The 15,023-nt window shown below is 35.7% G+C and overlaps 2 protein-coding genes across 3 annotated transcripts; one reads left to right on the forward strand and one right to left on the reverse strand.

Annotated features, from left to right (window-relative positions):
* Nucleotides 1-1,645: 1,645 nt before the first annotated feature.
* On the forward strand, nt 1,646-5,162 carry LOC116001788 (phosphatidylinositol 4-kinase gamma 7-like). Of its 2 annotated transcripts, none has more exons than XM_031241730.1 (3): nt 1,646-1,891; nt 2,548-2,641; nt 2,748-5,162. In XM_031241730.1, exon 3 carries the CDS (start codon nt 2,850-2,852, stop codon nt 4,737-4,739), a length of 1,890 nt encoding a protein of 629 aa, XP_031097590.1. In that variant the 5' UTR covers nt 1,646-1,891; nt 2,548-2,641; nt 2,748-2,849; the 3' UTR covers nt 4,740-5,162. The 2 variants fall into 2 exon arrangements, with proteins under 2 accessions (XP_031097590.1, XP_031097591.1); XM_031241731.1 differs by having other exon boundaries at nt 2,753-5,162.
* A 4,347-nt stretch (nt 5,163-9,509) lies between these two features.
* LOC116002939 (probable GMP synthase [glutamine-hydrolyzing]) lies at nt 9,510-13,435 on the reverse strand. Its single transcript, XM_031243130.1, has 5 exons — nt 12,943-13,435; nt 11,448-11,505; nt 10,842-10,925; nt 10,585-10,726; nt 9,510-9,963 (listed from the first exon to the last, which is right to left on the reverse strand). Exons 1-5 carry the CDS (start codon nt 13,340-13,342, stop codon nt 9,703-9,705), a joined length of 945 nt encoding a protein of 314 aa, XP_031098990.1. The 5' UTR covers nt 13,343-13,435; the 3' UTR covers nt 9,510-9,702.
* Between the last annotated feature and the right edge of the window lie 1,588 nt (nt 13,436-15,023).

Consider the following 15,023-nt stretch of genomic DNA (forward strand, 5'->3'; position numbering starts at 1 on the left):
CCCTAATGTCCTATAGATGTGCTGTGTTGCTTGTGCAGTGCTGCAGAGGAAATAAAGACAGAACAAATTACAAATAGAATAAACTTACAAGTTACAACGGACAATGGGCCCAAACCGGCAAACAAATGAACAATCGTTAATCGTCGACGAAGATGCAAGGATTAATCGAATTGGAAAAAAAAAATTATTGAATAAGCCGAATGGGTTAGCCGGTTAGGGCGTCGATTCTAATAGATAATTATGTATTTATGTGTCCCCGTGTTGATTCTATTTCTAAATTATTTAATTAAGCGTCGATTCCCAACTTCTTGCAGTCACACATGGATTACGCTTCCATGAGTCCATCTATTCTTAATTTTTTATTTTCTAATATAATTATAACACTACTAATTATAACAGTATAATACATATACATATACATGGGTGGGCCCCTTCTAACATGGGGCCCTGGGCGGTCGCCCAGCCCGCCCGTGCTCAGGACCGGCCCTGGTGCTAGTTAACAACCTCCACACAACTCTTTTTTTAGTGCATCTAACCTATTCATAATATGTGTTTAACAAACCTAAGATCTTTAATTTCTTACGGTAAGTAACAGTGATGTTATCAAATCACAAGATATTTGACATCTTTTTCTTCTTCTTTTATTTCACTTTTGCCAATGAATGAGAAATGTATTTTAAAAAATAGTATATACATACTCAAATCCTGAGAAATGTCAAAAAGTTTCAAAGCAAAAAGTCATGCATATCATCAAGGAGTAAAACTCTTCTCATGTGCCTTTAATTATATACATGAACTATTTGTTGCTTGTACTTTATGAATATTTTCCATTTACATTTAATTACGTAAACTACACCTAGCTCACCTTCTTTTTTTTTTTTTTGAAAGAAACACCTAGCTCACTTTATACTAAAAATGGCCATAATATATCACTTTATTGTTAGCTTCTTATTACCTATACTCATAAAATAGAAGATTATCTTAAAAACGATAAATACTTTATCAACATTCATTCGCAAAGTTAGGCACGAATTCGTATCATATGTTTAAAATAAAATAGACCAAATGGTCCTGGTAAGTTAGTGTAAGTCACAATCAACTTATCTTTTGATTCAACAACATTGCTCATTTTCAACGAATTGCATCATATATCATGGCCAAATCGCACGCTAAAGAAAATCTTGTAATGTCTTAAGTAACAATAATTGAGTAGCGTATTTTGTTTTTAATGATTTATACTCTCTTTTTTATATTATCAATAACAAAACATATATTATAACTTTATTAAATATACAAATTTTCTAAAATTTTGTTAGTATATTGAAAAAGATGTAAAATGTGTAACACATTAATCGTGGCGTTTCACACCAATGGAGAGCCAGATCACACAATTACCATGGGCTCTGCCAGATCAGCATCCAATATCTTATCTCCACGTCACCCAGGCCTGCTGGGCCCCTGATCTCGACAGCACTATTAATCTAACGGCCACGATCGCGGTCTCTAATGTGGCGCCAGATAGACACAGATTAACCGCGGTTAGTTAACCGCGGGTTCTTTTTAGACTGGAAAAGAGAAAGAAAAAGGAACCTTCGAAGAGAGAGAAAGTGAATCTTCTTTATATACATCGCAGAATAAATCATTTTTATATTGAGATTTAGAGTCTAGAGAGAGAGAGAGAGAGAGAGAGAGAGGGAGAGAGATTGCCGGCGCAGGCGAAACAGAACTACGACGACGAGGGGTTTCGTGGCTTTGTATCGGCGTCTGTTCACTCTGCCGATCGCTGTGTTATGCCGTTGAGCCTTCTGAATCGGGCGGTTGAACGGTGGTTGTGAAATCTCGGCCGCCGGGGAATTAGAACCCTAACCGATCTCCAAGATCTGCCACCCCGGTCAGTCTTTGACTTCGATTTCTTAGATTTTGTTCTTAATCTCGTAATGTTTGGAGTAATTCCTATCTCGGCGTAGTCTTCAATGCCGGTCCTTTAGGAACTTCCATAGATGAATTCCATAATTGATGCGTAGAGTGATTTTGGTAGAGATGATGGATTCTTGAGTCCATTTTCAGGGAAATGGAATGTAAAATATTTGTGGGGGTTAATGCTATTCTGTAATTTTTTTTTTGTGCCAATTTTGTAATTTAACGAAGGATTGGGTAATACTTAATACTTAGAGAATACAGTCTTGTCTTACTTATCACGGCATTGATCATGGATTGAGGTGGTACTTAATACTTGTCTCTTTTTTATTAGCAGTACACAAGTGATAATACTAAATTCTTTCCTATTAAAAAGGAATTTTTTTTGTTAAGTTAGTGGAATTCTAAGTGCTAATGGAATTCTAAAGGTATTTATATATAGATTGTTGGGCTAGACATTAGTGGATAACTGTGGATTAGTGGTTGGGTATCCCCTACCATATTAAGGAACATGGTGCAATTTTCCTGAATTGTCATGAGAGTCAGTGAGTTTTCATATTGATGACATTCTGAATAAATTTTATCATTAAATTTCTGATTTGTTTAACAATATAATTTTCTTTTTTACAGATTGTAGAATTTGTAGTCCACTGCTAATACCGTACCCTCAGATGGCTCACTCATTATAGGATTTGGTGTACTGCTTCCTTTGTTCTGATTTCTGGTAAGGTGACATCATTTGGAGATTTGTTGTGCAACTAAGATCCTTTTTTGCTGATTGATGATTGTCCACTCATGATTGGTTTCTGATTTTTGCTCCAAATTGGCAGTGCAGGGAAGGCTCTTGGCTGTTGCCATCTCTGTTAGTGAGATCTGAAGGCTTGTGTTGTCATTGGTTGTCTACTAACTCAGACAACCTTGTTTTGACCAAGATGGCTGTGGCAATTTTCAAAAGTCCACTTGGAAGGGAGTACCATGGAAATAAGAGGATGGAAGGGAAACCTGCTGGCAGCAGACGTGTTTTTGTGCAGACTGAAACTGGTTGTGTACTTGGGATGGAGTTAGACCGCAATGACAATGCACATACTGTGAAAAGAAGATTGCAGCTTGCACTCAATGTCCCAACTGAGGAGAGCTCTTTGACATTTGGTGATTTGGTGTTGAAGAATGACCTCAGTGCCATTCGGAATGATTCTGCACTTCTTTTGACTAGGAACTATATGCATAGAAGTTCATCAACTCCCTGTCTTTCACCCACTGGGGCGGAGATCCAGCAGAGAGATCAAAGTGGTCCTATTGAGATATTGGGGCAGTCTAGTAGCTTTGCCAAAACAAAACAACTTGTCAAGGAAATTGTTAAAGGAATGAAGGCTGGGGTTGACCCCCTCCGAGTCCATAGCGGACTTGGGGGTGCATATTATTTTAGAAACAGCAAAGGAGACAGTATTGCCATTGTGAAACCAACTGATGAAGAACCATATGCACCAAACAATCCAAAAGGATTTGTGGGCAAAACTTTAGGGCAACCTGGCTTGAAACGTTCAGTCAGGGTCGGCGAAACAGGTTTCAGAGAAGTTGCTGCATATCTGCTTGATTATGATCATTTTGCTAATGTGCCACCCACTGCATTGGTGAAAATCACGCATTCAATATTCAATGTAAATGATGGTGTAAATGGGAACAAACCTCATAAGGAGAGCCAACTTGTCAGCAAGATTGCATCTTTTCAAAAGTTTATCCAGCATGATTTTGATGCCAGTGACTATGGAACCTCAAGCTTCCCAGTTGCTGCTGTACATCGTATTGGGATATTAGATATTAGGATTTTTAACACAGATAGGCATGGAGGAAATATTTTAGTTAGGAAACTTGATGGTGTTGGGAGGTTTGGTCAAGTGGAACTCGTTCCTATTGACCACGGCCTCTGCTTACCAGAAAGCTTGGAGGATCCATACTTTGAGTGGATTCATTGGCCACAGGCTTCTATTCCATTCTCAGATGATGAACTCGAGTACATAAAGAAGCTTGATCCTTTCCATGATTCTGAGATGCTGCGAAGTGAACTCCCAATGATTCGTGAAGCTTGCCTTAGAGTATTGATCCTTTGCACCATTTTCCTCAAGGAAGCTGCTGCCTATGGGCTGTGCCTAGCAGAAATTGGTGAGATGATGAGCAGAGAATTCCGTAGTGGTGATGAGGTGCCGAGTGAACTAGAGACTGTATGTATTGAGACAAGTAAACTGATTGCAGTGGAAGAGATGTTATCTCCCAGAGTAGAAGTTGATGATGGGAATTTTCATTTTGACATCGACTGTGAAGATTATAGGTACGAGTTTATGCCAAAAATAGCCTCTGCTGAGTTCATGACCAGGAATGCATTTCATTTTGCATTTGGAGGGAATGGCCAATGGCCGCTTTCTAAACTCGATGAGAGTATTCAAGAGGAAGAGGAAAGTGAAGAGGAGGCAGAGATGTCCACTGGTGGTCCTGTTGTGACTAACAACGAGCACATTCCAATTCCAATTCTATCCAAGTCTCTTAAAAATACCAGTTCGGGTGAGAAGAAACTCGGGCTCCATAATCCTTCCGGAACAAAACCAGAAAATGGATACCTGGCTTGTTCATCATCTGGGCACCGGAGCGCAGACGAGCAGCTCCCTGCTAGCGTTAGCTTTGTGAAGCTGGCAGATATGACCGAGGAAGAGTGGGCAACATTCTTAGAGAAGTTCCAAGAATTGCTCTACCCCGCATTTGCAAAGCGGAGGTCAGTGACCGTGGGTCGGAAGCAGCTTCAGAGGCTTGGAACTTCTTGCCAGTTTTGACCTTATCAGAAGCAGCTTCAGCGGCTCGGAACGTCATTCTTGCTAGGTTTGAGTTTAAAGGCACTTTCTTACTATCAGTATAAGAAGCAGGTATGGAATAAGAGTGTGCTGGCTTGTGGAAAGTAAAGGATTCGGATCCTAGCATAGGTAATAGGTGGTTGGTTGGTTTTTCTTCTTCCGTTGGTGGCGGGAGTGGTAATAGAAGGCCGGAGCTGTATATAGTTTTGTAGGCAGCAGCCGATCGAGCAATGAGACTTTTACTCAAGACTTTGTTAGATAAATAAGTTGTAGAGTGTAATGTGAAAAGAGAAACAAGAAAGCAATGTAAATATTGGATTTCTTTTTTCTTGTACTGTCATTTTTGTTTGTATTTCTTTTAAGCAAATAATGTTCCAATAGAGATATCTTAGCGGCTTCTGTATATGATTTGGGATCAGGAGATAAGACCATCTGCTTTGCATATGAGCAAGTATGAAGCCTTTGGCGTACGAGAGGCTCTTTAATGGCTTAAGCAGCTTGGTTTTGAGAGGGTTCAGATTGAAACTGACTGCAATCAAGTGATCAATGCTCTTCACAGTGATCAACTCATCTCATACTTTGATCTACTTATCAATGATGTTAAAGTACTAGTTTGAGAGTTTTTTAACCTTTAGTTTCATTTTTGTGCGGACTGTTTCTCGGTTCATTTTTCTTGTATTTCTCATGTATTGAACCTTGGTCTAACTTAATATATTTTCGTCCGTTTTTTTCTCAAAAAAGAATAAAAATTTCAAGTGTGCTTATTAGCTTTTTCAGTTTTAGCCTCAGTTATAGGTAACTTAAGTTAGCTTTTTTCTTTATGATCCATTGACCATTGCTTTCACTTGTAAATCAAATATAGATAAAAGGTGGAGGTAATCCCAACTATTAACTATGGTTGAAAAAATCGCTAGGCACTCCTCGAGCGCTCTGGGGCGCCTAGGTAGCGATTAATCGGTGCCTAGGTGTGTATTTTTTTTTAATATTTTTTTTATAAAATAGGAGTATTAAATATTAACCTAAAAATATTAGAGTTTGAACAATTTAGGATTATTTCGCTCAAAACGATATCGTTTTGAGTGAAATAACCCATTAGAAAACAATAGCTAAACGGTCGATTAGGCGTCATGTCAGTGCCTAGACCACGGATTATGGTGGTATGCTAGGGCGGGCCGACGGCGCTTAGGCGGGATTTTTGCAACACTTCCTATTAGCTACCTCAACTTAATTGAAACAATTAACTTGGTAACCACAATGTTTCAAGTTCGAGTCACAATGAGAGTTAGCACCCCATTGCAATTTTTAGCTTGAAAATACATTGTATACTCTCCTATAATTACTGCAGATTTTTCTAGTTATCTAATATATATATATATATATAAAGTGGTAAACTTAACATTTCAATGATAAGGAAAGGGGGACAAGATTGCACGTTCAGTCCAAAGATGATAAATAAGGAATCTGCACTATTAACTATTGACGAAAGGTCAATCTCATCAGCAAACAATGGGCGTGTCTTCCTGTCATGTTGCCATTGCTTGTTTTTGTTTTATATTGACAACTTGAGTTTCTGTATACATATAATTTGTGTGGGGTACGTTAGTGGTGTCAATTCACGGGACTCATAGCTGTCTCCCACTGTTTCCACATTGCAGCGTTACCTATTTAACAGAAAGAAACCTTTTTTTCTTTAATTTATGCAGTGGGCATTTGTTCCATTATATTGCTTGTAATTTAAGTTATAACGATGGAAGAACAACGATGAATGCCTGTGGGGTTAGGAGAATGGGAGGTTTGTCTGCTTGCTTTTATCTTCAACAAAGTTTATGTAAGTTCACCATTATCAAATTATATATGGGAAATTGCGCTTTTGGCCCCTCAATTGTTTTACTTTTAGAAATTTAGCCCCTCACAATTGATTTGAACAAATTTGGTCCTTTACTTATACATAATGTGTCACATTTAGTCCCTAGTATTATATAATTAGAATTTTTGTTAGTAATTTTTGTTTTCATGAGGTTATATTTATCATTTTTTTTCATGAGGATATAATGTAGAGATTTGAATAAAAAAAAAACATTCAAAATGCATATGGACTAAATGTAACACATTATGTACACTTAATGTACAATTATTAACAAAATTTCTAATTATATAATAATAGGGACTAAATGTAACACATTATGTACAATTAAAGGACCAAATTTATTCAAATCAATTGTGAGGGGCTAAATTTCCAAAAGCAAAACAATTGAGGGGCCAAAAGTACCATTTTCCCTTATATATATGTAACTTATAACTTGTTGAATCTTTAGTTTTAGATGTTAAGATTAATTAGTTATCAAATAACCAGTTTGGTTGGCGTAGGTAAATTATATCATGGATCATGTGTGAGATTTTTCCTAATAATATATATCATATATTATATATTAGAGTCTTAATTAAGTGGTGCAAGTTGATTAGGCTTGTTAAGAAGTATGGTTGGACTGAATAACTGTACTCATACTGTTACACCAATACACCATCTAGGATTACCAACAGTCTACAGTTCAAGAGCCATTCCGCTTCCACTACTACGAGCAAGTCCAGGTCGGAGGTTAGTACGATCCTATTTATGGCATATTATGTTCCTACGTGATAATTTAAGTCTAACACCATGAATTATCAATCTGTAGTTGGCACATTATGTGCCTGCAGTTGACAGTTTTTGTACTTATAGTTATCATATTATGTGTCAGCAATTATCAAGTTTTTTGTTTACATGTATAAAAATTAATTATTGTAAGTACAGAATCGAGTCAGCGGCAGTGTACATCATATCCTCCAGATGCTCTGTCGAGTCCTACACACTTTTGAAAAGTGGGTGCGAATTTTAATTTCCATTTAAAACAAAGGGGTCTTGGTTTACAAATTATTAACAACTCTAGCAGCTTTAGCAAGAAATTAATCAAATAATTATGAATCTTTAGAGACGTGTTTAAAGAGACAAATTGGATGGATTCTTTCTACCTAAAAGTGTAGTGTTATGGGGCCTGGGCATGGTTATTCCTTTATAAATGCCTTATCATTTGCAATCCACCTCTACTTTTTTTAAATCAATCGATTTTAGAAGCACTAACACAAAATCAAAGCATATAGTGATTTGATCGATTGATTTATACACTTATAGGTTAAAAAAATTGTTTTCCCATTAAAATCACATTCATAATGTGACATTAGCTATATAAGGTTGTCCTCAACCCAACAAAAATTACAAGCTATTTGTTAAATGATGTGGATTAATTTTTATTTTTTTATTTTTATGTATACATGTATAGCAAGCTTGCTAAATGGCAGCTGCCATATTTGGCTTTTGAAAGTGAGAATATTTGCAGGGATAACCGGATAACAATAGCTTACGAGAAATAAATGGCTTTTTTTAGTATTACCGACTCTGTTATAATGCAGTATCTGTTCATAACTACTTTCTTAACCTATTGAAGCACAAAGAGTTAATATCGCCTCCACTGAGGCTCAAACCCACAACCTCTCATATGTATGTGTTTTGTGTTATGCGTTTCTGTGTCTTATGTATGCAGTTCTGTACCTTAAGGGTGTGTTTGGAAAGGAGGAAAATGACTTCTGAAAAATGTTTTCTGGAAAATGAGTCATTTTCCGGAAAATGGTTTAATTTTCAGTGTTTGGAGCATTCTGGAAAACTGTATTTGTGTGTTTGGTTCATTTTCCGGAAAATGGATAGAAATATATAATTATATATTTTTATTATTTTATTTAAAATACTTATAATAATATTTATAATAATATTTAAAATTTATAATAATAATCAAAATTTAAAACCCCCACCCCCCGTTTCCGGCTGAAACAAGATCTGGTTTCCGCCGTAAACCACTCTGGTTTCCGCAGCGAGGAACCAGTGCTCTGGTTCCTCGCCGGAAACCAAAGCACTTGGTTTCCGCCGGAAACGGTGATGTGTGTGTGTTGTTGTGGGCAGAAAATGACTTCCGCCCAAATTTGGCGGAAGTCATTTTCCGCCAAATGAGGGTTATTTTCCCCAGTCAACGGAAAATGCTTTCCGTTGACTGGGTTTTCCAATGCTTGCCAAACACCCAAAGCCCGGAAAATGATTTCTGGAAATCATTTTCCGAGCTTCCAAACACACCCTAAGTGTATGAATTATGTAGCTTAAATAGATTAGTAGTTGTGTAACACACAACATATTATTGTGTGTCTTATTTTGTGAATTTATGTATTGTATTATGAAATTATGTGTCTATAGGACATATATTATCTACACAAATCATATTTGAGAATAAGTAAATATATAACATGTGTATGTGTTTTGTGTTGTGAATTTTTATATCTCGTGTTATGAAATTTTATACCTAAAGAGTATTGATTCTGTACCTAGAATAAATTAAAATTTATATTGAAACATGAGAAACGGGAAACTACATAATCTTTTAAAACTTAAATATAAAAACGACATCATTTTGATTCGAAGTCTTTAGATGTACTCTGGTCAACAATATAAATAATTGCCATGAGAGTATTTGTGGGTTTGTGCATCCCATTGTATAGTGTAGCAAACTTAATGGCCCAATTATTGAAGCACTTTTGGACTTTCGAGATGTAGCTAGCCTGTTTTACATGCATACAATTCGATCCAAATTAACACTATAAATGCCTTTTGAGCAAAACATACAACAAGATTTTAGAATGAAATCTACCATTAACATTAACACTAACCAATAATCCAAATTTCCAAATTCTAACACAACAAGATCGAGTTTAACTACCTCATCACTCCATATTATTATCACTACTATTATTATTGGTTAAAAGAAAAGAAAAGGAAACAAAAACAACTAGTGTTACAATCATGAATGAATTTCAATTTCACATACATACATCAGTTCAGGCATGTCTCCAAGCTAAGGTCTTTGAGCTAGCTAGCAAGATTAACACAGTCCTTGTATCTAAAACAACCCAGAAGATGATCTATGGTCATGCCGGCGGCTTGCATGAAGGAGTAAACGATGACCGGACCGACGAACCGGAAGCCACGCTTCACCAAATCCCTGCTAATCATCTCCGCTTTGGGGCTTCTCAGAGGAACATTTCTTGGATATTTGAATCTGTTGATGATGGGTTTGAAGCTCACATGCTTCCACATGTAGCTGCTGAATGATCCATATTCAATCACTATCTACACACACATATATATATATATATATCAGTCAGTGTCTCGTTTCAATTTCGATAGCAGAATGTTGGGCTTAGCCTTCCAAGCCGTTGCCCAACAAAAGAGTTTAAATAGCGTGAGTATGAGGGGGAAACATAGGCTCGACGGTGTATAATACTGTCAAAGCGGCTCGGCCCAGCCCATTAAGCATGTCCCGTTACGGGCCTAATTTTTGCGGGCTTTTGCGAGCCAGCCCGTTAGGCTCGCTGGCTAGGGTTCATGCAACCCTAGCTCACCCCACGCGGGTTGGTGTGCCCCGCGGGCTTTTTTTTTTTTTTTTTTAAATGTGTACACATGAATTCATATATATTCATGCATGTGTACACAATACACTATGTATATACCATGTATACATGAATATATAATGTGTACACAGTACACAATTTTTTTAAAAAAATAGGGCCTGGTCCGCAACCTGCATGAGTCACGGGTCAGTTCGTGAGTTTCGGTCCACTTTGACAGTACTAATTATATATAGGTTGGACGGATTATTTTGTCTCCATATCAATGCAGTATGAAAAAGAAAAAAGAAAAAAGATCATAATAAGTAAAAGATAAAGAAGGGTAGATGGAGCTGAAACATGCCTTCACTATGCATTTGGCATTCTGCACAATGCACCTTACTTTGCTGACTGCTAACATCAATGCTTTATTGGATGCAATTTCTCGAATCTCTTTCTCCCCCATTTTGGCCACATTGTTTACATTAAACCCACCAAAAGCTTCTCTGTATTGTTGATAGATATGACAAAGTCCAAAGTAAAATGATTTTCAATTCACACAGCAAAAGAGTACTCATCGTAGAACGAAACAATTAAGTGTTTTGTCTCCTTAAATGTTACCTCAGTACTTCTCTCCTCTTCAAAATTTGAGTCCAGTTAAAATCCATCAACATGCCACACAGTGCAAGCAGCTCAAACAATTGACTGTTCACAAAACATTTCTTAGCAATTAACTCTTCAAAACAAATCTTTTTGTAGTACACAAGAATCCAGTTGAGAACTGAAATGAAGTTCAGAATTTTTGTTTATTTGGCCATAGATTCGGCCGCCCCTGCGAACCTAGCTGTAGATCGAGCTGGCTTTTATGCAGCTGCCCCCACTGTAGATCCGTCTCTGTGAACCTAGGCTCTAATCGCGCCACAAAAGTCAGCTCGATATATATATTTGACCTAAGTTATATATATTAGCCCAAATTCTCATTAATTGGCGACATGGGGCACATCATTTTTTTAGGTAACGAAGGAAACCCTAATCACTACCCGAGATAGATATATACGGGTTAAATCTGTTCCTTGTAATAATTCGCAAAGTACACGAGGTAAATCCAAGCACTAAGACTTAAGATTAGTAAGATATACAATTCTTTCTCATGTATCAATGGGGGCTAATTGTAAATTAATTTTCTTAAGAAATGAAGTTGAAAGAGATTATTGTATATATGCTTACTTATCATCATAGACTGGAACTCCCCAGCATTCATCATGGAACTTCATATATACATTATCTGCATGCAAAATTATATTATATTAATTATCACTTCATTATAAATTCTTTATTCCAACAAACCCAACATATATATTTTTTTTATTAGCACTACTGACCCAACTTATAATTAATCTGATAAGTTTTTTTTTTTTAAAAAGTAATTATATATAGCATTCAATATAATTCGATTTTAACCCATCCAAAAACTCAACTAGCATAACATTTTGAGCTAGAAAAACGACAAATTTCTTCAAACCTGGCCATGCAAAATCTTATATGCATCTAGACTAAATTTTTGTTTATAGGTTAGATAGTGTTGAAGCATCAATGGACCTAACAACCGCTAATATATAATGGATTAAATTCACAAGTTTGAGGTAATGCATAGTACTAATGGTTGGTACAACGAAAGCTAAAACAACATGCTACCTAATATGCATGTATACAATGAAATTATCAATGTTTCTTATTTTAGTAAGTCTTCAGGTTTCAGCCAATCATTAATTCATTAGATTGTTTCTGTTGGCTATGAAATAAATTAATTTCCACCTTCCCTGTTTTAGAATTTTGACCATTTGGATTAAGAGGATCCAACTTAAAATTCTCTCTTTATACCAAATATTAAGTCTAATATTGGTCTTCTTGCAGGTTTAAGCCGGCCAACTATGACAACCTATATTGGTTTACTTCTTTGAGGTTATTTACTTATTTATCAGTTAGGGCCACACGTACTGTGGCCGGACTTTATCCAAAGTGTCCCTTCAAGAAAGGTTCGTGACCTTTCCCGTAAATCAAAGACTCATCAAATGAAAAAAAAAAATCAATATGTAATATTTAATTGATAAAACTTATTTGAATATATGTATATAAATTAATCCTTATTATGTAATTGACAAAACCCATTGACTATGTATGAATTATAGTATTTATGAGAATATTGACAATATTCTTTTAATTTATGGATGATGAAGCTAAGGTAACTTGTCGTTATTATTTGGGGGTGTATGTGCAGAGGTAAACTAACCTCACTTCTGCTAAAAAGTGGCATGTTTAATAATCATTATTATCCCTCTTATGAAATTAATCAGTGGTGAGAAAGAATCATGTTACGAATACAATAGGGCCGAGGAAATTAAATTCCAATCCTCATATGACTATGTGCTACATAGTTCACTATGATCTCATGACATGACTGGATTGAGAGACGGTAAACTCGACTTATATATACTTAAACTTGGCATACTTATTATTTTTATAAGTCAAAAATAAAAATTATATTGAAATAAACATAATTATTTTCCTTTTTAAACACAAGCCACTCTAAAAATTAAACTCTCCTAATAAACAAATTAAAACTTTTACTCCATACCTTAATATATACAAATTAATTAACTACTGCGCCTTTGTTTTTTGTTTTGTTTTTTGTTTTTTTTTTGGAGAAGTTAATGAAACTTACCACTGTTTTTCGTAATCCAGTTGCATCTCTTCACCTCGTCCTCGCTAGAACTGGGGCTAGGAATATTCCGGCCCGGACTAATACAACGCTGCCGGCGGGCATTTCTAGTAGCCGGCGGGCGAGAGCCTCTTTTTTCCGGCGAAGAGATCAAAGCAAGCGCCAGAGATATGTTTTGATCCAACGGAGATAAAGAAGAGTCAGTGAGGGAGGAATCATTGGACGTCTGAGATAACGAAAGCGAGAGAGAAGACAGGGAAAGTGCTGAGCAAGTCTTGTGGAGGCCATTATTAATGGGGTGAACTTTCTTCAAGTTGTTGGAGAATATGAAGTAATTATTGGATGGTTTTTGGGGTTGTTTGTCAAGTATTGCATGCTTTGATCTCGCGCTTTGTTTGGACATGTTGAAAGAGGAGAAGAAATGGTGAGGGGGTTTTTTTGGGGAGAATTTAGCAGGTGAAATAGTACAGTGGTTGAATTGAGAGAATTAATGAAGATTTAATGATCGAAAATGGGATGTTCGTATGTAGGTAGAATGTGTGTTTCATTGGACTTTGGGTTAGGTATTACTATATTCTTCTTCAATGTCAAGCAATATTAGATAGATATAATAGGTCATATATTCTCTTTGTTATCAATTTGTCTATCAAGCTAGTTTCAATTTTATAATTGAAAAAAAAAAAATGTAGCTAGCTAGAGAGAGGAACTAGTTGGTTTTCCTAGTGTGGTTTATATCTATTGTGTGGTCGATTATTGTTAATATTTTTGGTCGAGTTCATCGCATAGAGTCTTTTAGTGTAGTTTATATCTCTTGTGCGATTTGTAGGCTATTACATGAAGTTGACATAATGTCTACCTTCGGAGTAGTACTTGTGAGTTTCCCTTGTCACCAAAATAAAAAATCTAACCAACCAATATAAAAATTAATTATATTGAAAAAGTGTTCATTTTACTAGCTAAACTGGTATTTTATGTGTACGAACTATTATATCAAAAAATGGGTCAAAAAAGAGAGTCTCACTACTCAATTAACGCAACTCCTATACATCATCTAGAGCACTACTTAATATATGTGACAAAAACACGTACACCATATATGTTTTTCACGTCAATCCATGATAGTAGCCTTGAACCTTAGCTTCATATTATTTATGTACTTATATGTGACTATTATGTGCTTACATGCATAGAATCATATCTAAGCAGCATTAATTGCAAAAACAACCACAATAATTGTATAGGTCGGACAAATTGACCGGTAGAATGATTATTAGTTATGGCACCAATTTAAGGATTTCATAATTTGGTTAGCGTGCCAAACTACTCTAGTGCCTAGTGGTCTCCACTAATAATCTAATATGTTCACTATTCTACCTTATATATCTATATATCCATCTCTGTTTTAAATTAAATATATTGATAAAATATTAATTTTTACTGGATAGGTATTTTATATTTGTACAAAATATTATATCAAATGACATGATAAGTGTAACAATTTTTTATATTTATTGTGAATTAGTTGATTTCACTATATAAATTTATTATAAGAAGTTATGATACAAAATTCATCACAAAAATCTAATATATACACTATCATTGTCTATATATACTTACACCAATTATTATATTTGTGTTTTAAATATCATAAATTGTTTTATACTTATTAGTTTATTGCAATTTTTTTTCAACAAATTAAAAAAGAGAGAAAATCCAAGCAAATAAAAGCAAATAAGGTTTTCAAGATAGGCATTCTTAGCTATATGCCAAGTCACGTTTCACCAATACAATCAGCCAAAAGCAACTCGGCCTTGTAGAGGAGGAGTGTGCATCCTTCCCCTTCCATTGCACTCTAATAATCCGATCACGCCGCCATAGAGAAGGGATAAATTGAAATGATAATACGCCCTTGAAGAAACATGTTTCAATTGGACCACTCAATTACGTTGAATCTCACACATGCATTCATCCACTAGCTAGCTAGTAGCTACGATCACCAAAGGACCACTACACACCACACTTTCTTTCAAGAATCGTACCATACTATATATATATATATATATATATATATATATATATATATA

The sequence above is a fragment of the Ipomoea triloba genome, chromosome 13 (genome assembly GCF_003576645.1).
Source record: "Ipomoea triloba cultivar NCNSP0323 chromosome 13, ASM357664v1".
NCBI classification, from domain to species: domain Eukaryota; kingdom Viridiplantae; phylum Streptophyta; class Magnoliopsida; order Solanales; family Convolvulaceae; genus Ipomoea; species Ipomoea triloba.

Bases quoted from the DNA above. Each gene is read 5' to 3' on its own strand.
- LOC116001788 (XM_031241730.1), top strand. From the start codon at position 2,850: ATGGCTGTGGCAATTTTCAAAAGTCCACTTGGAAGGGAGTACCATGGA.
- LOC116002939 (XM_031243130.1), bottom strand. From the start codon at position 13,342: ATGTCCAAACAAAGCGCGAGATCAAAGCATGCAATACTTGACAAACAA. The intron at 10,727-10,841 runs GTAACATTTAAG...TCAACAATACAG, and splicing joins AAGAGGAGAGAAGTACTGAG to AGAAGCTTTTGGTGGGTTTA. The intron at 9,964-10,584 runs GCATGTTTCAGC...ATGTGTGTGTAG, and splicing joins ATGCCAAATGCATAGTGAAG to ATAGTGATTGAATATGGATC.